Here is a 23,563-nt window from a genome sequence, read left to right as displayed (position 1 = left end):
ATCTTAATTACTGAATTTTTAGTTACCCTTAAAGTTTGTGCCTGAGGTAGAACTGTCTCTAAAGCAAGCTACAGGGTGGAGAATGAATGGATTGCTGAGTGTCTGTGAATGCAGATAAAATTTTAAAAGCTATCATTTACGTTGCACTCACTGTGTTAACGCACATGGTCCTAAAGGGTTTTCTACAGATTGTTCATTGCATCTTCACAACCCTATATGAATGTGGTAGCTACTGTTTTTTATCCCCGCTTCACCTGTTAAAAAACTGAAGCCCAGAGACGTGAGAGACTTGCCCAAGATCCACACAGCTGGGATGTGGCTGAGATTTGATCTTAGGAGGCTGTTTAGTAGGCAAGGCCAGAGGTGATGGTGTGTTGGTCCAGGTAGTGGTAATGGATAGAAGTGAACAGGTTAAAGAGGTATTTAGAAGGTAAGTTGACAGCAGTTCATGGTAGTTTGGACATAGGAGTAAAAGGAAATGATTAAGAAAAATATCTGAATTTCTGATTTGCCCAACTGAATGGCGGGTGGTATACTCACTGAGCTAGGGCATATTGAAAGAGTGACAGAAATTTGCAAGAGACAGAGAGGGACTGATTGGAGAGCCTGTAGGCAAACCATATCATGGAAACCTCCATGGTGGTAGATGATTTAATGAGAAGGGATGGTAAATAGCATCAACTTTGGCTCAGTATTTTCTGTTCAGTTTGTTCAGATTACTCCAAGTTCGGTTGGCTTTTGCTGTGTGATAATTCTAAGAATCAGCCCAATTTCTCCCTTTCTCAAGTGTCAAACTCAAGATGCCCCTTGATTTGGGTGTCTAGAACTGCCTACATCTCATTTATACCTTTTGACTGCCTTCACCCAGGTCCCCCCACCTGACTCCCTCTGGTAACCACCAATCTAATCTCTCTTTTTTTAGTTTGTTTCCTTTTGAAGTATAATTGACCTACAACAATATGTTAGTTCCCGTTCTACAACATAGTGATTCATTATTTCTATACATGTAAAAATGATCACCATGAGTCTGTCACCATAAAAGATATTCTATAATTATTGACTATATTCCCCACACTGTACATTTCATACCAGTTATTCATTTATTTTTCAACTGGAAGTTTTTACCTCTTAATCTCCTTCACCTATTTCTCTCCTTCCCCCACCCCTCCTTTCAGACAACCACCTGTTTTTTTTTTTCTCTGTATGTATAATTATGTCTCTGTTTAGTTACATTTGTTCATTTGTTTCATTTATTAGATTCCACATGTAAGTGAAATCATACAGTGTTTGTCTTTCTGTGTCTGACTTATTTCACTAAACATAATACTCTCTAGGTCATCCACATTGTTACAAATAGCATAATTTCATTCATTTGTATGACTGAGAAGTATTCCATTGTATATATATACCACATCTTCTTTATCCATGTATCTGTTACTGGGCACTTAGGTTGCTTTCATATTTTGGCTGTTGTAAATAATGCTGCTGTGAACTTTGAGGTGCAAATATCATTTTGAATTACTGTTTTCGTTTTCTTTGATATCTACCCAAGAGCGGAATTGCTGGATCGTAGGATAGTTCTATTTTTAGGTTTTTGGAGAAACCTCCATACTGTTTTCCATAGTGGCTGCACCAGTTTACATTCCCACAGTGTAGGATTCCCTTTTCTCCATATCCTTGCCAACATTTGTTATCCTTTTGATGATAGCCATTTGACAGGTATGAGGTGATCTCATTATGGTTTTGATTTGCGTTTCTCTGACGATTAACAGCGTTGAGCTTTTTTTATTCATATGTCTGTTGGCCATCTGTGTATCTTCTTGGGCAAAATGTCTATTCAGGTCTTCTGCCCATTTTTGCATTAGGTTCTTTGTTTTCTGATACTGAGTTGTATGAAGTGGAGTGAAAGTCACTCAGTCGTGTCCAGGCCAGAATGCTAGAGTGGGTAGCCTTTGCCTTCTACGGGGGATCTTCCCAATCCAGGGCTCGAACCCAGGTCTTCTGCATTGCAGGCGGATTCTTTACCAGCTGAGCCACACAAGGGAAGCCCAAGAATACTGGGGTGGGTAGCCTATCCCTTCTCCAGCAGATCTTCCCGACCCAGGAATAGAACCAGGGTTGCCTGCGTTGCAGGCGGATTCTTTACCGACTGAGCTATGAGGGAAGCCCGACGTGTTTTGTAAAAATTGGATATTAAGTCCTTGTCAGTAATATCCTTTACAAAAATTTTCTCTCGTCCAGTAGGTTGTCCTTTTGTTTTGTATATGGTTTCCCTTGCTGTGCAAAAAGCTTCTAAGTTTAATTAGATCTCATTTGTTTGTTTTTTTTTTTTTTTTTTTTGGCCTTAGGAGACAGTTCCCTAAAAGTATTGCTGTGATTCATGTCAAAGAGTGTTCTGCCTATGTTTTCCTCTAGGAGTTTTATAGTATCTAGTCTTACATTTGGGCTTCCCTGGTGGCTCAGAGGTTAAAGCGTCTGCCTGGAATGCGGGAGACCTGGTTTCGATCCCTGGGTCGGGAAGATCCCCTGGAGAAGGAAATGGCAACCCACTCCAGTACTCTTGCCTGGAGAATCCCATGGAGGGAGAAGCCTGGTAGGCTTACATTTAGGTCATTAATCCATTTTGAGCTTATTTTTTTAATGTTCTGTGAGAAAATTGTTCTAATTTCTTTTACATGCAGCTGTGCAGTATTCCTAGCACCACTTATTAAAGAGACTGTTTTCCCTGTTGTATATTCTTACCTGCTTTGTCATAGATTAATTGACGATAAGTACTTGGGTTTATTTCTGAGCTTTCTAGTCTGTTCTCGTGATCTGTGTGCCTGTTTTTAATGCCAGTACCATATTGAGTTTTTTTTTTTTTTTTTTTTTTTTTTTTTTTTTTTTTTTGCTACACCCCATGGCATTCAGAATCATCTCTGACCAGGGATCTGACCCAAGCCCCCTGTAGTGAAAGGGCAGTGTCAGGTGTCTTAACCACTGGACTGCCAGGGAAGTGCATTGATGACTATAGCTTTGTGGTATAGTCTGAAGCCAGGGAGTGTGAAACCTCTAGCTTTGTTCTTTTTTCTCAAGATGACTTTGGCCATTTGGGGGTCCTTTGTAGTTTCACATAAATTTCAGGATTATTTATTCTTTGGGTGAATTTATTGTTGGGTAAACAATGTCATATATTTCACTTTTTTGTAGGTTCTTTTTTTTTTTTTAATTAATTTTTATTGGAGTATAGTTGCTTTACAATGTTGTATTAGTTTCTCCAGTAAAGCAAAATGAGTGAGCTATACATATACACATAGCCCCTCTTTTTTTAAATTTCCTTCCCTGTCATGTATTTTGATAGGGCTTGCATTAAATCTGTAGATTGCTTTGGGTTGTATGGATATTTTAGCGATATTAATTCTTCCAATCCAAGAACATAGATTATCTTTCCATTTCTTTGTATAATTTTTACATTCCTTCAGCAGTGTTTTATAGTTTCAGAGTATAGATCTTTCACTTGGTGAAAGTTTATTTCACTTCCTTTGGTGAAACCAAACCTCCTTGGTTAAGATTATTCTTAGGTATAATGCTATTTAAAATTTTATTCTTTTTAATGCTATTGTAAATGGGATTGTTTTCTTGCTTCCTCTGATAGCTTATTATTAAGTGTATAGGAAAAAAGCAACACATGGCTATATATTAATCTTGAATCCTGAAACGGTACTGAATTCATTTATTAGTTCTAATAGATTTTTGGTGGAGACTTTAAAGTTATCTTTTTTAAAAAATTGAGGAATAGTTGATATACGATATTATATGTTTTAGGTGTACAACATAGTGATTCGCAGTTTTTAAAGGTTGTACTCCACTATAGTTCTTATGAAATATTGGCTGTATTCCCTGTGCTGTACAATGTATCCTTGTAGCTTATTTATTTTATACATAGTAGTTTGTACTTATTAAGCCACTACCCCTATCTTGTCCCTCTCTCCTGTCTCTCCTCACTGGTAACCACTAGGTTATTCTCTATATCTGTGAGGCTTCTTTTTTGGTTATATTCAATAGTTTGTTTTCATTTTTAGATTCCACATATAAGTGGCATCATACACTATCTGCCTTTCTCTGTCCTACTTATTTATTTCACTGAGCATAATACCCTCCAAGTCCATCCATGTTGTTGCAGATGGCAAAATTTCATTCTTTTTAATGTTGAGTAGTATTTCATTCTTTTTAATGTTGAGTATGTATATACCATATCTTCTTTATCCATGCCTATGTTGATGGACACTTACGTTTCTTCCATATCTTGGCTGTTGTGAATAATGCTGGTATGAACATTGGGGTGCATGTATCTTTTGGGGTTAGTTTTTCTTCTTTTTAGATATATACCCGGGATTGAAATTTCGGGGTCTTACGGTAGTTCTGTTTTTAAGTTTTTGAGAAACCTCCATACTGTTTTCTGCAGTGGCTGCACCAATTTACATTCCCACCAACAGTGTGCAAGTGTTCTCTTTTCTCCACAAGCTTACCAACATTTGCTATTTGTAGTCTTTTGATGTTAGCCATTCTGGCATGTGTGAGGTGATATCTCATTGTAGTTTTGGTTTGCGTTTCTCTCGTGATTAGTGATGTCTGTTTTATTGAGGTGTAGTTGATTTCAAATATTCTATTAGTTTCAGATGTGCAACATACCGACTGAAAATTTTTATAGGTTATTCTTCATTTAAAGTTATTATAAGATATTGGCTATATTGCTGCTGCTAAATTAAATAAATCCTTTTTAATTTTCCAATTCAGTTTCATTACTAGTAATTGATCTGTTCAAATTTTTCTATTTCTTCTTGCTCCAGTCTAGGTAGACTCTACATTTCTAGGAATTTGTTAATTTCCTCTAGGTTATCCATTTTATTGATGTCTTATTAATTGTTCATAGTAGTCTCTTATGATCCTTTGTATTTCTGTGGCATTGGTTGTAACTTCTTTTTCATTTCTGATTTTATCGATTTGGACCCTCTTTTCCTTGATGTGTCTGGCGAAAGATTTATTAATTTTATTTCCTTTTTCAAAGAATCAACTCTTATTTGCATTGCTATTTTATATATTTTAAAATATATTTCATTTATTTCTTCTCTGATTTTTGTGATTTCTCCCTTGTACTAACTTTGGGTTTTGTTAGTTCTCCTTTTTCTAGTTCCTTTAGGTGTGCAGTTAGGTTGCTTATGTGAGATTTTTCTTATTTCCTGAGGAAAGCTTGAATTACTACAAACCTCCCTCTGAAAACTGCTTTTAGTGCATCCCATAGATTTTGGATTATTGTGTTTTCATTTTCGTTTGTTGCCGTTTGTTTATTTATATTTTTCCTTCAGTGACTCATTCATTGTTCGGTAGCATTTTGTTTAGCCTCCACGTGTTTGTGTTTTTTTGAAGCTTTTTTCCTTGTAGTTGATTTCTAGTCTCACAGCATTGTAGTTGGAAAAGATGCTTGATACCATTTCAGTTTTCTTAAATGTATTGAGGCTTGTTTTGTGGAGAATGTTCCATGTGCACATGAGAATGTGTTCAGTTCAGTTCAGTTCAGTTGCTCAGTCGTGTTTGACTCTTCGCAATCCCATGGACTGCAGTACGCCAGACCTCCCTGTCCATCACCAACTCCCGGCGTTTACTCAAACTTATGTCCATTGAGTCAGTGATGCCATCCAACCATTTCATCCTCTTTCATCCCCGTCGCCTCCTGCCTTCAATCTTTCCCAGCATCAGGGTCTTTTCCAATGAGTCAGTTCTTCCCATCAGGTGGCCAAAGTATTGGAGTTTCAGCTTCAGCATCAGTCCTTTCAATGAATATTCAGGACTGATTTCCTTTAGGATGGGCTGCTTGGATCCCCTTGCAGTCCAAGGGACTCTCAAGAGTCTTCTACAACATCACAGTTCAAAAGCATTAATTCTTCTGCACTCAGCTTTTATCGTCCAACTCTCACATTCATACACGACTACTGGAAAAACCAGAGCTTTGACTAGATGAACCTTTGTTGGCAAAGTAATGCCTCTGCTTTGTAATATGCTGTCTAGGTTGGTCATAACTTTCCTCCCAAGGAACAAGCGCCTTTTAATTTCATGGCTGAAATCACCATCTGCAGTGATTTTGGAGCCCCGAAAAATAAAGTCTGCCACCATTTCCACTGTCCGCCATCTATTTGCCATGAAGTGATGGGACCAGATGCTATGATCTTAATTTTCTGAATGTTGAGTTTTAAGCCAACTTTTTCACTCTCCTCTTTCACTTTCTTCAAGAGGCTCTTTAGTTCTTCTTCACTGTCTGCCATAAGGGTGGTGTCATCTGCATATCTGAGGTTGTTGATATTTCTCCTGGCAATCTTGATTCCAGCTTGTGCTTCATCCAGCCCAGTGTTCCTCATGATGTGCTCTGCATATAAGTTAAATAAGCAGGGTGACAATATACAGCGTCGACAATCTCCTGTCCCGATTTGAAACGAGTCTGTTGTTCCGTGTCCAGTTCTAACTGTTGCTTCCTGACCTGCATACAGATTTCTCAGGAAGCAGGTCAGATGGTCTAGTATTTCCATCTCTTGAAGAATTTTCCACAGTTTATTGTGATCCACACGGTTAAAGGCTTTAGCATAGTCATTAAAGCAGAAATAGATGTTTATCTGGAACTCTCTTGCTTTTTTGATGATCCAGCGGATGTTGGCTATTTGATCTCTTGTTGGAAGTTCATCATTCATGCACTGTTGAAGCCTGGCTTGGAGAATTTTGAGCATTACTTTACTAGCGTGTGAGATGAGTGCAACTGTGTGGTAGTTTGAGCATTCTTTGGCATTGCCTTTCTTTGGGATTGGGATGAAAACTGACCTTTTCCAGTCCTGTGGCCACTGCTGAGTTTTCCGAATTTGCTGGCATATTGAGTGCAGCACTTTCACAGCATCATCTTTCAGGATTTGAAATAGCTTATCTGGAATTCCATCACTTATACTAGCTTTGTAGGAAGCGATGCTTCCTAAGTCCCACTTGACTTCACATTCCAGGATGTCTGGCTCCAGGTGAGTGATCACACCATCGTGGTTATCTGGGTCATGAAGAACGTTTTTGTATAGTTCTTCTGTGTATTCTTGCCACTTCTTCTTAATGTCTTCTGCTTCTGTTAGGTCCCCACCATGTCTGTCCTTTATTGTGCCCATCTTTGCATGAAATGTTCCCTTGGTATCTCTAATTTTCTTTTCTTTTAATTTTGTTATTTTTGTTTGTAATGTTATTGATGTATAGTTGACATAGACTATTACACTGGTTTTAGGTGTACAACTCATGATTCATCATTTGTATACATTGTGCAGTGACTACAACAATAAGTTTGGTTATCCTGTGCCACCATACAAAGTAATACAATAATATTAACTACAATTCCTGTGCTGTATATTATATCCCCATGACAAGTTATTTTTTTTAATTAATTTATTTTACTTTACAATATTGTATTGGTTTTGCCATACACTGACTTGAATCCGCCAGGAGTGTACATGAGTCCCCCATCCTGAACCCCCCTCCCACTGCCCTCTGCATCCCATCCCCCTGGGTCATCCCAGTGCACCAGCCCCGAGCACCCTGTATCATGCATCAAACCTGTGCTGGAGATTCGTTTCACATATGATATTTTACATGTTTCAATGCCATTCTCCCACATCATCCCACCCTCACCTTCTCCCACAGAGTCCAAAAGATTGTTCTATACATCTGTGTCTCTTTTGCTGCCTCACATACAGGATTATCGTTACCTTCTTTCTGACTTCCATATATATGCGTTAGTATACTGTATTGGTGGTTTTCTTTCTGGCGTACTTCACTCGGTATAATAGGCTCCAGTTTCATCCACCTCATTAGAACGGATTCAAATGCATTCTTTTTAATGGCTGAGTACTATTCCATTGTGTATATGTACCACTGCTTTCTCATCCATTCATCTGCTGATGGACATCTAAGTTGCTTCCATGTCCTGGCTATTATAAACACTGCTGCGATGAACATTGGGGTACACGTGTCTCTTTCGAGTCTCATTTCGTCAGTGTGTATGCCCAGCAGTGGGATTGTTGGGTTATATGGCAGTTCTGTTTCCAATTTTTTAAGGAATCTCTACACTGTTCCCCATAGTGGTTGTACTAGTTTGCATTCTCACCAACAGTGAAAGAGGGTTCCCTTTTCTCCACACCCTGTCCAGCACTGATGCTTTTGAACTGAGGTGTTGGAGAAGACTCTTGAGAATCCCTTGGACTCTGAGGAGATCCAACCAGTCCATTCTAAAAGAGATCAGTCCTGGGTGTTCCTTGGAAGGAATGATGCTAAAGGTGAAACTCCAGTACTTTGGCCACCTCATGTGAAGAGTTGAGTCATTGGAAAAAACTCTGATGCTGGGAGGGATTGGGGGCAGGAGGAGAAGGGGACCACAGAGGATGAGGTGGCTGGATGGCATCACCCACTCGATGGGCGTGAGTCTGAGTGAACTCTGGGAGTTGGTGATGGACAGGGAGGCTTGGCGTGCTGCAGTTCATGGGGTGGCAAAGAGTGGGCCACGACTGAGTGACTGAACTGAACTGAAAGCTTTTGATTTCTCCTTCATATTTGAATGAGATCCTTGCTGGGTACAGTAATCTGGGCTGTAGGTTATTTTCTTTCATCACTTTAAGTATGTCCTGCCATTCCCTCCTGGCCTGAAGTGTTTCTATTGAACGATCAGCTGTTATTGTTATGGGAATCCCCTTGTGTTATTTGTTGTTTTTCCCTTGCTGCTTTTAATATGTCTTCTTTGTGTTTGACCTTTGTTAATTTGATTAATATGTGTCTTGGGGTGTTTTGCCTTGGGTTTATCCTGTTTGGGACTCTCTGGGTTTCTTGGACTAGGATGATTATCCTTCCCCATTTTAGGGAAGTTTTCAAGTATTATCTCCTCGAGTATTTTCTCATGGTCTTTCTTTTTGTCGTCTGCTTCTGGGACTCCTATGACTCGAATATTGGGGCATTTCACATTGTCCCAGTGGTCTCTGAGGTTGTCCACATTTCTTTTAATTCATTTTACTTTTTTCCTCTGTTTCATTTATTTCTACCAGAAATGGCAGCCCACTCCAGAATTCTGCCTGGAAAATCCCATGGACGGAGGAGCCCAGTTGGCTACTGTCCGTGGGGTCGCAAAGAGTCTGACACGAATGAGCGATTTCACGATCACTATTCACTATCTATCTTCTACCTCACTTATCCTGTCTTCTGCCTCTGTTATTCTACTGTTTGTTCCCTCCAGAGTGTTTTTGATCTCATTTATTGTATTATTCACTATATATTGACTCTTTTAGGTCCTTGTTAAACCTTTCTTGCATCTTCTCGATCCTTCTGTCCAGGGTATTTATCTGTAACTCCAATTTGTTTTCAAGATTTTGGATCATTTTCACTATATTCAGAATTCTTTATCAGGTAGTTTCCCTATCTCTTCCTCTTTTGTTTGGTTTGGTGGGCATTTATCCTGTTCCTTTACCTGCCGGGAATTTCTCTGCCTTTTCGTCTTGTTTATATTGCTGTGTTTGGGATGGCCTTTCTGTATTCTGGCAGTTGGTGGTTCCTCTTTATTGTGGAGGTTCCTCATGTGGGTGGGGCTGGATGGGTGGCTTGGCAAGGTTCCCTGGTTAGGGAAGCTTGTGTCGGTGTTCTGGTGGGTGGAGCTGGATTTCTTCTCTCTGGAGTGCAATGAAGTGTCCAGTAAAGAGTTTTGAGATGTCAGTGGGTTTGGTGTGACTTGGGCAGCCTGTATATTGAGGCTCACAGTTCTGTTCCTGTGTTGCTGGAGAATTTGTGTGGTATGTCTTGCTCTGGAACTTGTTGGCCCTTGGGTGGTGCTTGGTATCAGTGTAGGTATGGAGGTGTTTTATGAGCTCCTATCAATTAATGTTCCCTGGATTCAGGAGTTCTCTGGTGTTCTCAGGATTTGGACTTAAGCCTCCTGCCTCGGTTTTTAGTCTTATTCTTAGAGTAGCCTCAAGACTTCTCCATCTATACAGCACCGATGATAAAACGTCTAGGTAAATGATGAAAAGTTTCTTCACAGTGAAGGACACCTGGAGTGGTACACAGAGTTAAAAGGAGAAGAGAAGAGGGAGGAGGGAGATAGAGGTGACCGGGAGGACAGAGGGGGAATCAAAAAGGGCGAGAGCAAGCTAGCCAGTAATCACTTCCCTATATGCTCTCCACAGTCTGGATCCCTCAGAGATGTTCAAGGAGTTACATAGAGAAGACACGAGGCAGGAGGGAGACAGAGGTGGCCAGGAGGATAAAAGGGGGAATCAAAAAGAGAGAGACAGATCCAGCCAGTAATCCGTTCCCTACAAAGGTCCGTCTAGTCAAGGCTATGGTTTTTCCAGTGGTCATGTATGGATGTGAGAGTTGGACTGTGAAGAAAGCTGAGCGCTGAAGAATTGATGCTTTTGAACCGTGGTGTTGAAGAAGACTCTTGAGAGTCCCTTGGGCTGCAAGGAGATCCAACCAGTCCATTCTGAAGGAGATCAGCCCTGGGATTTCTTTGGAAGGAATGATGCTAAAGCTGAAAGTCCAGTACTTTGGCCACCTCATGCGAAGAGGCGAAGAGTTGACTCATTGGAAAAGACTCTGATGCTGGGAGGGATTGGGGGCAGGAGGAGAAGGGGACCACAGAGGATGAGATGTTTGGAGGGCATCACCGACTCGATGGATGTGAGTCTGATTGAATTCCGAGAGTTGGAGATGGACAGGCAGGCCTGGTGTCTGCGATTCATGGGGTTGCAAAGAGTCGGACACAACTGAGTGACTGAACTGAACTGAAGTGTTCTCCACAGCCCAGAACACACACAGAGATTCACCTTGTTGGGTAGAGAAGCAAAGGGGGAGCGGGGAGATAGAGGCAACCTGGTGAAGAAAAAGGAGAGTCAAAAGAAGGAGAGAGCAATCAGGCCAGTGATCTCGATCCCAAGTAAAAATGGGTACTGAAGATTGGGTTCTTAAAGGTACAAAGTTGATAACAAATACCAACAAGCAAAGATTAAAAATCTTGAGTAGAGGTTAGATCCTCAAAAATACAATATTAAAAAAACAAACAAAAAAAAAAAACAAAAAACAAAAACGAAACCCAAAAAAAACAAAAAGCAAAAGAAAAAGTCACAGAAATTATAAAATATAGTTATATATATATATATATATATATATATATGAAGTTTGCTTTAAAAATAGGGTCTTTCTTTTTTTTTGCAAAGTAATAGATTATAAAATTGAAAATTAAAGGAGTCATGGGGACTTAAAAATAACAAAAAAAAATAAAATAAAACAAAAAAAATTTTTAATTAAAAAAAATGATAATAGTAAAAATATATCTAAGACTTTCCCTGGAGCTCTAGTGGACAGGGTGGGGTCAGTTCATTTTCAGATAGTTCCTTCGTCCGGCTTGTACTTCTCACTGTCTGTAGGCCCCTTCCTATGTAGTCGGTGCTAACTACAGGGTTTCAGTCTATTGCACCTGCCTCTTCCAAAGCAGTTCCCTCTGTTTATGTTAGCTTCTTCTGTTTGCTGGTCTCTTCATTGTCTAATTTCCACCATGACACAAGGGACGCGGTGGTGGCCACTTTTTTTTAGGCTCGCTTGTTCAGTCATTCTTTGGGGAGGGAAGAACACTGCAAACAAATATCACTGCGTGTGTTCACAGTGATTCGGCCACACTGGGTTTGCTCCACTCATGGCATGTGTGCTTTCCCAGTCTACACTGCTCAGTTCTGGGTTGCTCTGATGGGAACTGTCTTGATGTGGGCCCTGGTTTGCATGCACTTCCCAGGTCTAAGCTGTTCAGGTTCAGGTTCTCGGGTACTCTGCAAAGGTGCAGACTTGGTTGGGCCTGCGTTTTGCGCCTGTCGCAGGTCCGAGCAGCTCAGGTGACCAGGTCCTTGGCGCGCGTAGTCGCCCCCAGTTGAAGGCTGCAACTTATCCCCTCCCCCGTCCCAGCCACTGGGTATTCTGGGTGTACAACGGGCGCGCCTTCTCTCTTCTGGGAAGCTGATCTCTGGCTGCGACCCTCCCAGCAGATGTCGACCTTCCAGCATCCCAAGAAGTCTTGGTTAGCAACAAAGTCTCTTTGCAGGTTGGTAAAGGATGCCTCTCTGTGGCCGTGATTGCCCCCTTCCGGCTCTGGCTGCCCTTGCCTGCCTGTCTCCAGCAGGGGGATGGGACAGTCCGCAGCCGGCTAGCTCTGCTCAGTACGTTGTTCTGTGAGCGTGCCTGGTGGTGGTTAGGACTTTTCGCGGGATAGCTATCCCACAGTCTGGGTGGCTATCTCAAGCTAGTTCCCTCAGATTGCCCTCAGGGCATTCATGCCCGGTCCTTATCCTAAGCAATGCTGCCCACTCCTCCCTGTCCCTCCCCTGCTTGCTAGTGGAGGATGTGAGCGTCTGGGCTGTTGCACCGCTGGGAGTTGCTGTTAGGCACGTAATCTGTTGGTTTTAATTCTTGATTTATTTTTCCTCCCGGTTATTTTGCCCTCTGAGATTCTAAGGCTCGCCACAGACCCGTTGGAGAGAGTATTTCCTGGTGTTTTGAAGCTTCTCTCTTTTTTAAGACTCCTTTCCCTGGCCGGATCTCCATCCCTACCTCTTTTGTCTCTCTTTTTATCTTTTATATTTTGTCCTACCTCCTTTTGAAGACAATGGGCTGCTTTTATGGGTGCCTGATGTCCTCTGCCAGCATTCAGAAGTTGTTCTGTGGAATTTGCTCGGCTCTCAAATGTTCTTTCGATGAATTTGTGGGGGAGAAAGTGGTCTCCCCGTCCTATTCCTCTGCCATCTCAGGACCGCCCCCTCCAATTTTCTTGAAGAGAGCTCTAGTCTTTCCCCTTCTATTGTTTTCCTCTATTTCTTTGCATTGATTGCTGAGGAAGTCTTTCTTATCTCACCTTGCTATTCTTTGGAACTCTGCATTCAAATGGGTATATCTTTCATTTTCTCCTTTGCCTTTCCCTTCTCTTCTTTTAATAGCTGTTTCTAAGGCCTCCTCAGACAACCATTTTGCCTTTTTCATTTTTTTTTCCCTTGGGGATGATCTTGATCCCTGCCTCCTGTACAATAGCATGAACCTCTGTCCATAGATCTTCAGGCACTCTGTCTATCAGATCTAATCCCTCGAATCTATTTGTTACTTCCACTGTATAATTGTAAGGGATTTAATTTAGGTCATATCTGAATGGTGTAGTGCTTTTCCCTACTTTCTTCAATTTAAGTCTGAATTTGCCAATAAGGAGTTTATGACCTGTGCCACAGTCAGCTCCCAGTCTCGGTTTTGCTGACTGTATAGAACTCCTCTGTCTTTGGCTGCAAAGAATATAATCGGTCTGATTTTGGTATTGCCCATCTGGTGATGTCCATGTGTAGAGTCTTCTTTTGTGTTGTTGGAAGAGGGTGTTTGCTATGACCAGTGCATTCTCTTGGCAGAACTCTGTTAGCCTTTGCCCTGTTTCATTCTGTACTCCAAGGCCAAACTTGCCTGTTACTCCAGGTATCTCTTGACTTTCTACTTTTGCATTCCAGTCCCCTATAATGAAAAGGACATCTTTTTGGATGTGTTAGTTCTAGAAGGTCTTGTAGGTCTTCATAGAACCGTTCAACCTCAGCTTCTTCAGCATTACTGGTCGGGGCATAGACTTGGATTACTGTGATATCGAATGGTTTGCCCTGGGAATGAACAGAGATCATGCTGTCATTTTTGAGATTTCATCCACGTACTTCATTTGGACTCCTTTGTTGACTGTGATGGCTACTCCTTTTCTTTTAAGGGGTTCCTGCCCACAGTAGTAGATACAATGGTCATCCAAGCTAGATTCACCCATTCCAGTCCACCTTAGTTCACGGATTCCTAAAATGTCAACATGTATTCTGCTGCTTTTGGATGGGATGCTCTATCAGTCCATTAAGTCTAATATGTCATTTGAGGTCAGTGTTTCCTTATTGATTTTCTGTCTGGATGATCTGCCCGGTGATGTAAGTGGGGTGTCACAGTCCTGAATATCATGTTTACTGTCAGTTTCTCCTTTATGTTTGTTAGTACCTACTGTATGTATTTTAGGTGCTCTTACGTTGGGTGCCTATATATTTACAGTTGTTACATCTTCTTGAGTTGATTCTATGTTCGTTATATAATGTCTCTCTCTTGTTATGGTCTCTGTTTGAAAGACTAGTTTATCTGATACAAGTGTTGCTACCCCAGCTTTCTTTTGATTTACATTTGCATGGGATACCTTTTTCCATCCTCTCACTTTTGGTCTGAGTATTTAGATCTGAAGGGAGACTCCTGTAGGCAGCCTGTATGTGGAATTTGTTTCTGTGTCGAGTCAGCCACTCTGTGTCTTTTAATTGAAGCATTTATTCCATGTATATTTAAAGTAATTATTGGTAGGTATATATTCACTGCCATTTTGCTCATTCTTTTCTTTTTGTTCTTTTCTTCTTCTTTGCTCTCTTCCTTTGTGATTTGATGGCTTTCTTTAGTGTAATGTTTGGATTCCTTTCTCTTTTGTTGTATGTGTGTCCATTATAGATTTTTGGTTTGTGGTTACCATGCGGTTTATATAGCTAGTGTATTCGGTTATACTTAAATATACATATGTTTGTATATGTATTCTCGTCCACATTCTTTTCCATTACAGTTTATTATAAGATACTGAATAACCTTCCCTGTGCTATGCAGTAAATCCTTCTTGTTTATCTATTTTTTATATGGTAGTGTGCATCTGTTAATCCCATACTCCCAATTTATTCCCTCTCCTCAATAACCATAAATTTGTTTTCTACCACTGTGATTCTGTTTCTGTTTTGTAAAAGAGTTCATTTTACTGTTTTTTGATACTGCATGTAAGTGATACCTTATAATGTTTGTCGTTGTTGGAATTAATTCACTTTGCCTAACACTATCCAGGTGCACCCACATGGTCACAAATGGCAGAATTTCATTCTTTTTATGGCTGAGTAATATTCCATTGTATATACATACCACATCTTTATCCATTCATCTGTTGATGAACACTTAGAGTGCGTCCATGTTTTAGCTATTGTAAACAGTGCCACTGTGAACATTGGTGTATGTGTATCTTTTTTAATTAGAATTTGCTCTTTTCTAGATCTATGCCCAGATGTGGGATGAGCAGTGTTGAGAATCTTTTCATGTGCTTGATGGCCATCTATATGACTTCTTTGAAAAAATGTCTGGGCATAATTTCCAAACTACTGAAATAGCTCATACAACTTAATAACAACAGCAACAAAAACCCAACCCAATCAAAAAAGGGGCAGAAGACCAAAACAGAGATTTCTCCAAAGAAGACATGTGTGTGTGTGTGTGCACATTTGTGTCCAACTCTTTGTGACCACATGAATTCTTGTCCTGGAAACTCCACACACAGAGAAGCCTGACAGGCTACAGTCCCATACATTCAAAATGAGTTGGACACGATAGAGCACATATGTGCCCACACATGCACACATGTCTTCTTTGGAGAAATGTGTATTTAGGTCTTCTCATTTTTTTGATTGGGTTGTTTTTTGTTGTTGTTATTGAGTTGTATGAGCTGTTTGCATATTTTGAAAATTTAGCTCATGTCGATTGCATCATTCGCGAAGACTTTGTTCTATTCCGTAAACCTATGGACTTTCGTTTTCTTTATGGCTTCCTTTGCTGTGTAAAAGCTTATAACTTTACTTTTTATTCTTTTCTTATTTGTGTTAATAGCCTTTTCTTTTTCGCTTAGACAAGTTCCTTTAACATTTCTTGTAAAGCATGTGTTGTGGTGTTGAACACTTCGCTTTTACTTGTCTCTAAAAGTCTTTATCCCTTCTTCAACTCTGAATGATAGCTTTTCCAGGTAGAGTATTCTTTGCTGTAGATTTTTCCCCTTTGATCACATTAAATATACTCTGTCACTTCCTCTGGTCATCAGAGCTATATGCTCCAGGGGTGTTTTCTATATGGGCTGCATGAGCCCTTCTGTTGTGGTGGGCTGAGGACCATGGGTGGACCCCTGGTCTGTTGGTTACCAGGCATTGCCTAGTGCATAGGCTGCTGGCCCACCGGTGTTTGGGGCTGGGTCCTGGGACCTCTGGTGGGCAAGTGTGGTTCTTGGGTGACTGGGGACTCAGAAGCTCCTATGGCAAATGACTTGTTGGTGAGTGAGGCTGTGTCCCTGCCTGGCTAGCTGCTTGGTTTGGGGTGTGCCAGGATTAGTGCCAATAGACTGGTGAGAGGGCTGGGTCACAGTGCTAATAATCTAGAGGGAGGATTTCAAACTGGCCCTTGCCAGCAGCAGAGTGCTCACGGTCCAACGAGCACCTTAAATGGCTGCTGCCAGCATCTGTGTCCCCAGGGTGAGCTGTAGTTGTTTCCTGCCTCTGCAGGAGATTCTCCAGATCAACAGGTAGGTCTGACCGAGGCTCCTTTCAAATCACTGCTTCTGCCCTGGGTCCCGGAGCATGTGAGATTTTGGGTTCACCCTTTCAGAGTGGAGTCTCAGTTTCTCACAGCTCCTGGGTCTCCTGAAAGGAAGCCCTGCTGGCCTTCAAAGCCAAATGTTCCGAGGGATTATCTTCCCAGCTCAGGACCCCAGGCTAGGAAATCTAGTGTGCTCAGACTCCTTGCTTCTTGTGGTGAATCTCTTCAATTATAAGTAAGTAAGTAAGTAAGTAAGTGAAGTCACTCAGTCGTGTCTGACTCTTTGTGACCCCATGGACTGTAGCCTACCAGGCTTCTCCGTCCATGGGATTCTCCAGGCAAGAATACTGGAGTGGGTTGCCATTTTCTTCTATCCTCCTGTATACTGGTTGCCTGGTGGCTCAGATGGTTAAGAATCGACCTGTAATGCAGGAGACCTGGGTTTGACTCCTGGGTTGGGAAGATCCCCTGGAGGAGGGCTTGGCAATCCACTCCAGTTTTCTTGCCTGGAGAATCGCCATGGACAGAGAAGCAGGGTGGGCTCCAGTCCATGGCATCCCAAAGAGTGGGACACAGCTGAGCGACTAAGCCCAGGACATATGGGTTGCCGACCTGTGGGTGTGAGTCTTGACTATACCCCTTCTCCACCCTTCCTGTCCATCTTACCGTGTCTCCTTCTTCATATCTGTAGTTGTGGAAGATCTTGTCTGCTCATCTTTCAGGTCATTCTCATCAATAGCTTCTCTGTATATAGTTGTAATTTTGGTGTGCCCAAGGGAGGAAGTAAGCTCAGAGTTTTCTTATGCTGTTATCTTGGCTACTCTCTGAGTAAATATCTTAGATAGTGAGACATGTACAACATTATTTCATTTCATGCATAATGTCAAATGCTGAATATTTGTAATTCTTCCCCCTCAGACAGGAGCTTGCAAGACGCATGGGAGTGACTGAAGATTGAATGCAGGTGAGTAAACTGGAAAAAAGCAGTTTGGCGTAACAGCCATTCTAAAACCCACTTCGGGAACTGGATACCTTGTCCTGGACATTCTCACATTGGTTTGTGTTTGTAGCCTTCACTATGTTTGGAAAGAAAGATTGGAACTTCTGGACTTTGGGGCCAGAATAGATACCTCTTCAGTAAAGTAAACTCTTTCTAACACTGATACCCTTCAGGGGGCAATTCTCTGTGGACTCATGTTGGGGCTGAGTCTGACTTGGGAATTATTCAAATTAATGCACCAAATAGCTGGGTTTTAAGGGGGTCCACCCCTTGAGTGGCAACTCACTCCAATATTCTTGCCTGGAGAATCCCCATGGACAGAGGGGCCTGGTGGGCTACAGTCCATGGGGTCACAAAGAGCCGGACACGACTGAGCGACTAAGCATGCAAGGGGGTCCAAGTATAGTAAATTATTTAAAATATTTAAGCCAGGCATCAGCTCTTTCTGCAAGGAGTGAATTTTCAAGTATTCAGCCATTTGGGTAAGGGAATAATTCACCTCAGGACGCAACGTATGAGCAACAAATGTACGTTTAGTTTAGCTGAGACTGATGGGGAGGGGCATCATTTAAAATTCCAAGTGCTGGATCCTCCTGCTGTTGTTTTTGTGTGTTTGGTAGAGCAACGCAGGAGACACAAGAGACGTGGGGTCCATCCCTATTTTAAGAAGACCTCCTGGAGTAGGAATTGGTAACCTGCTTCAGTATTCTTGCCTGGAAAATACCATGGACAGAGGAGCCTGGCAGGCTCTGTGGGGTTGCAAAGAGTCAGACACAACTGAGCACACACATACTCACACTCACAACAGTGTAGAGTTTCAGCTGTAAATTTTAATTTTCTGAAATTGTTTGAAGTGCAGCCTGAAAACATTGCTAACATAGTAGGTTGTGCATTATGATGGAGATGAAGGAAAGGTTTGCAACCCTTAGGAATTTGTCGATATATATTTTAAAGTTGAGTCTGAGAAAATTGGGCACTATTAATATATTTATTGGAGATACTGCATATATGCAGCATTATGAAACTACCAGATATATGAGTGAATATTATTTTTAGCAATTTCTTATGTGTAAGGATTTTTTCCTGCCCTTTTCATACTGTTTTCAGGGATTGGTTTTGAAGAAGTTCTCTCTGATTGTCCATGGTCCATGGCTCTCAGCCAGTAGCTTACTTGTGTTAATTTGAAGTACTCGCCCATTTACTTAGATGGTAATGACTACTTGGTACCTCCAGGCACAGAAAGTGAATATTTGTTCTTTGAACAGAGTAAGTTGTATCAGGGGAATATTTTTTCAAAGTAGAAAATTAAGAAAGGAAGGAAGAAAAATCAGGAAGGTTTTATTATTTGCTTTGCTGCCGAGCCCCTGTGTGAGGGCAGTGATGGATGCGGGCTGCAGACCTGGTCGGGGTGGGGGTGGGGGTGGGGGTCTGCAAAGCAAGGCTGGGAGCCTAAGGCCAGGGGCTGGGCTCACAGTCAGGTCTGGCCAGGGCTTGGGAGGCCCGGGCCTCTGCTCTCTCATGAAGGCAAAGCAAGCTCACGGGGAGAGAAAACCTGGTGACATGCTTCTCCGGGGTTCACATAGTGGTCTCTTAGTGGAGTTCTGAAGGGGAACAGGACCCACAGGAAACAAATAAGGGAAAAGAGAGAATGTTCCCATCTATTTCCAAATTCTATGGCACGAATCTCCCAAAGAAATATTTAATGGACACCTCCCCTTGTTTTCACACACAGCAAGAGTTACTCTATGAAAGCAGTACTGGGAATATGGAAGTAGTAGCCGCCAGCACTTCAGTTAGCCAGTTTTACATCTTGTTTATCTTTATGCAGATTTGATCCCTGGTACACTCTATCCCCCGCTCCACAGTGAGCTTTATTAACGTGGCTCCTTAAGACTACCTATTCATGCATCAGAAGGGCCCAGATACTAAGATGGGAGAGGAAAAATGAGGCGATAGAGAGAGGAGGCCTTTGGTTTCATGTAAAATTTGCAGAGTGAAAACATCCAAAAACATTAAATATGATGTAATTCCAACAACTGGGATGCTGAGGGAGCAGTGGCACCCACAGCACAGGTTTTTCTTTCAGTTGTTGAAAGTTGGCTCATATTTCGGAAGGAGCCATTTTGTGAATCCTGACCGATGTGTTTATCAATTCTCTTCCTATGCTCTTGCCTTAATCATGAGGGGACGATGAGGCTCTCCTGGTTGAGAGGCAGCGCCTAGAGAGCAGGGCTATGGGGCACAAGAGACTCTGGTCCAAGGTCCTGCAGCCACACCCAGAGCAGAGGGAGCTGACTGGGTCCTGAGCCTGGGCAAATTTGGAGGGTGGGGCAGGGTGGAGAGTGCAGAGTTGAGAAAGGCAACGGTGGTTGCGTCCTCCCCGCCATCTCTTGGCTGGCCGAGATTTTAAGAATGTTAGTCAATTTGGGCCGAGTTTGTTCCATGGACAGAGGAGCCTGGCAGGCTGCAGTCCATAGGGTCGCCCAGAGTCGGACAGACTGAAGTCACTAAGCAGCAGCGGTATAAACCTCTCTGATCTGCAGTCCGGTACTAAGGCTGTGTCCAGGGCTTCAACTCCACTGGTGTCAGCAGACGAGCCACAGAGTCCCTGGGCCCCCACGACCAAACCTCGCTGGCAACACCAGCTCCGTCTCTAGAACCGTCACAGCAGTCCCTGGGGACAGCTTTTATTTACAAACCCAGCCCGTGCCTATTGATTATTTACTGTGCACCAGAGACCGGTCATTCAAAATGGGTCCCGTTCCTCTCAGTATGATTTTAAAAGGCACCCACTTTATCATGTGCTCAACTTCCCCCATCACGAAGGTGCGCCTGCCTAGTGAGTGGCGTTAGTGGCACGAATAGTAATAGGTGGGAGGAGAGACAAGGCGAGAAGCCAGTCCAGAGCCAGGCACATCATCAGTGCTCACTTGCTGGGGGTGGGGTGGCGGATAGGACGGCCTATAAGTAAATGTCCTAAAAAATTTTAACCAGGAGGAAATAGCTTCTTCTCCTGGTGTAGTTTCCCATCTTCAAGTCACCAAGATTTCCCTGCTCCGTTTTTTCCTGTCTGATATTAACTGGTCCATGTACTAACCCAGCCCCCTTTTTCTCTCTGACTGGAGGTGTGGTTTAATCATAGAAGGGCCAAGTGGAGGAAATATCAGAGAGCACTGAGGTTCAGAGATGCGCCGCCCCTGCTCCCGGCCCACCGTGTGGTCAGCAACAGGGGTGGACCCTGCAACACCGTCCTCATTCAGGAGCTGAATTGTGTCTGGGCCCTTCTGGAGCCGATACCCTGGAGCTGATGCCCTTGCCGCCCGTGTCCCCCTTGATGCTGCCCGTGCCGCCCTTGATGCCCATGCTGCCCTTACCCCCTCTGTTTCTGCCTCCTCTGCCCTGGATTCTACCACCCTCCATTCACTCCAGCTGCCCTCACGGCCTTGCCTGGTCCCCTACCACCAGTGGCCTTTCTGTAGCCCCGTTTCCTCTTGAATGGTCTCCATGACAGCTTTGTCGAAAGTGCCTTTGAGCCAGATTGAAGTTCTGATACCTCAGCATCAAGCACACAGGGCCTGCCACGTGCCTGCCAAGTGTGCTACATACACGTGCCGAGTCATTGACCCACTATTTTAGGGCGCGTTTTCTGTGTTTTCAATAAAGTTGTGAATTCTCTGCATATTTGTTCTGTGTGTCACATGGGGTTATTGCATCTGATGGAAACTGCTGATCCACAGTCACCATCAGTAGACCACACACATCTCTGAAGTATCCCAGGTGCCCAGGAGGGGTGTACCAAGACCCATCCATCCGCTTCCACCCTCATCTCCAACACCCATCCTTCCCCCACCCTGCAGCATTGGGACCACCTAGATGTGCAAGACGGGTCGCTTGAGTCTCCAAGGGAGGAGAGTGTGTTCCAAGGCAGGCCTGAGTCACATTCATGGTGATGAGGTCAGAGGCAAGGGCCCCAAGGGCCACTTCCACAGGGGCTGCTCATAGGGCTTTATGGAGGAGAGGGAGCTGGGTGTTCATCTGGTTCTCTCCCAGTTCTGTTCACCACCTTCCCTTTTGCGGAGGATATTCGGGGTGGGTGGGGGCGCAGATAGAAACCACTCCAGCAGCAGGGGGAGTTCCTGGCTCTGTAGAGGAAATGCAAGAGGAAACTCTGTCTAGGCCCGTGTGAGACTTTTCCCCTCTCCCAGAGGTGGAAACTTAGCCCTCCTTCCCCAGCTCAGAGTTGATCATGTGGCCTTCAGATATATTTTGTCACCTTCAACATCTTGGGGAGAACCTGGGTTCCAGCTAATTTAATACTGCAAAGAAGGCTCTTGGTTGAGTGCTGCCTGAAGCCAGGAGGAGTGGTCCCTTGAGCACTGATGCAGGATAATCACATTATTTAAAAGAAGCAGGAAGACCTTGCCTTTCTTCTTCAAATGGAATTCCCAGGTAGAAACCACCCAGGAAAGGGTATGTGAGGAGAAGGAGCAGGCCATCAGCCAAGTTCCCCTTGTAGCTGGGGGTTGGGGTGGAGGAGGGGATCATTTGCTGGCAGAGGAAGAGAGTCTTCTCCAGTTGCCTATCCCAGAGGAAGGAGGGACTAAAGAATGGGGAGGGGGAGTGTCCAGGCCCAGAACCTTATGGAACTGGCTCTCTCCAGCCCTTGGCCATGCCAATTTGCCCAAAGAAAACCGCATTAGACTCTGGATTTAAAAATGACAGCATTGGGACTTCTCTGGTGGTTCAGTGGCTGGGACTCTGCACTCCCAGTGCTGGGGGCCCAGGTTGGAACACTGGTCAAGGAGCTGGATGTCACACACAGCAACTAAGAGTTCACATGCTGCAACTAAAGAGCCCACACACTGCAAAGAAATGGAAGATCTCTCCTGCCACAACAAAGACCCAGCGCGGAAAAATAAGTAAGTAGAATATTAAAAAAAAAAAAAAAAAAAACGGATTATTTCTTCTCTTAAAACAAATAAGAACATTGTGATGGTATCATGGTTTTGTACATATATCCTGCTACTGCTACTGCTGCTAAGACTCTTCAGTCATGTCCGACACTGTGTGACCCCATAGACGGCAGCCCACCAGGCTCCCCGGTCTCTGGGATTCTCCAGGCAAGAACACTGGAGTGGGTTGCCATTTCCTTCTCCAATGCACGAAAGTGAAAAGTGAAAGCGAAGTCGCTCAGTCGTGTCCGACTCTTAGCGACCCCATGGACTGCAGCCTACCAGGCTCCATGGGATTTTCCAGGCAAGAATACTGGAGTGGGGTGCCATTGTCTTCTCCAGTATATATGTCCAAACTTGTCCAAATATATACATTAAATATGTGCATTTTTGTATGTTATGTAGCAAGTTGAAATAAATATATAAAACAATAAAGTTTTGGTAACTCAGTAAGTTTGGTAAGCTGTGGCACATTAGTCACATATAGTAACTTAATCCTTCAAAGAATGACCCACTTATTCATTTGGTCATTGTGTCTTGACTTTTGGTAAAAGGATGGCTTTTGATGAATTGACTTGGAGGCAAATCCAAGACGTCCAAGGACAAGCCAATGAGGCAGGGTGTTTATTTATGGAAAGGTCCTATTTAGAACCCCCTCATGGAGCCCCGTGCTCCAACATGAGAAGGAAAAGGCTGGGATTTTATTCTCACATATGAGTGAGAGAAATCATTCTTGATCCTCGCTCCTAAGGGCCTTTCCCAGGTGGCGCTAGGGGTGAAGAACTCTCCCAGAGACATAAGAGACTGGGGTTCCATCCCTGGCTCAGGAAGATCCCCTGGAGGAAGGCATGGCAACCCACTCCAATATTCTTGCCTGGAGAATCCCATGGACAGAGGAACCCGCTGGGCTACAGTCCATGGCGTCACAGAGAGTTGGACACGACTGAATCGACTTAGCACAGCAGCACGCCCTGTCCTTTCCTAGTTCCTTTTCTCCCTTTACATTCCCGATGAGAGTCTATTTGGCAGAATGGGTGTGAAAGGTCAAGAGCATGGTCAAGTTTGGGATCTGAGTGATGAATGGGGAGAACCACTGCAGATGACTTTTGAGGAGCCCTCTCTTACTAACCCTCAATACCTTAGTGAAGGCATGATG

The 23,563-nt window shown here is 43.2% G+C and overlaps 1 protein-coding gene across 1 annotated transcript in view; it reads left to right on the top strand.

The window, feature by feature from the left end:
* The window catches only part of LOC112582111 (rhox homeobox family member 1), a 36,184-nt gene extending 14,933 nt beyond the window's left edge, over positions 1-21,251 (top strand). Inside the window, exons 3-4 of the mRNA XM_025276331.3 lie at positions 17,374-17,419; positions 20,581-21,251. Coding sequence (XP_025132116.1) covers positions 17,374-17,413 — 40 coding nt within the window. The 3' untranslated portion in view covers positions 17,414-17,419; positions 20,581-21,251. The remainder of the gene's footprint in view (positions 1-17,373; positions 17,420-20,580) is intronic.
* Positions 21,252-23,563: the final 2,312 nt, after the last annotated feature.

Source organism: Bubalus bubalis, chromosome X, assembly GCF_019923935.1.
Source record: "Bubalus bubalis isolate 160015118507 breed Murrah chromosome X, NDDB_SH_1, whole genome shotgun sequence".
NCBI classification, from domain to species: domain Eukaryota; kingdom Metazoa; phylum Chordata; class Mammalia; order Artiodactyla; family Bovidae; genus Bubalus; species Bubalus bubalis.
The sequence above is the reverse complement of the archived record's forward strand: the minus strand, read 5'-3'. Positions and strand labels throughout refer to the sequence as shown.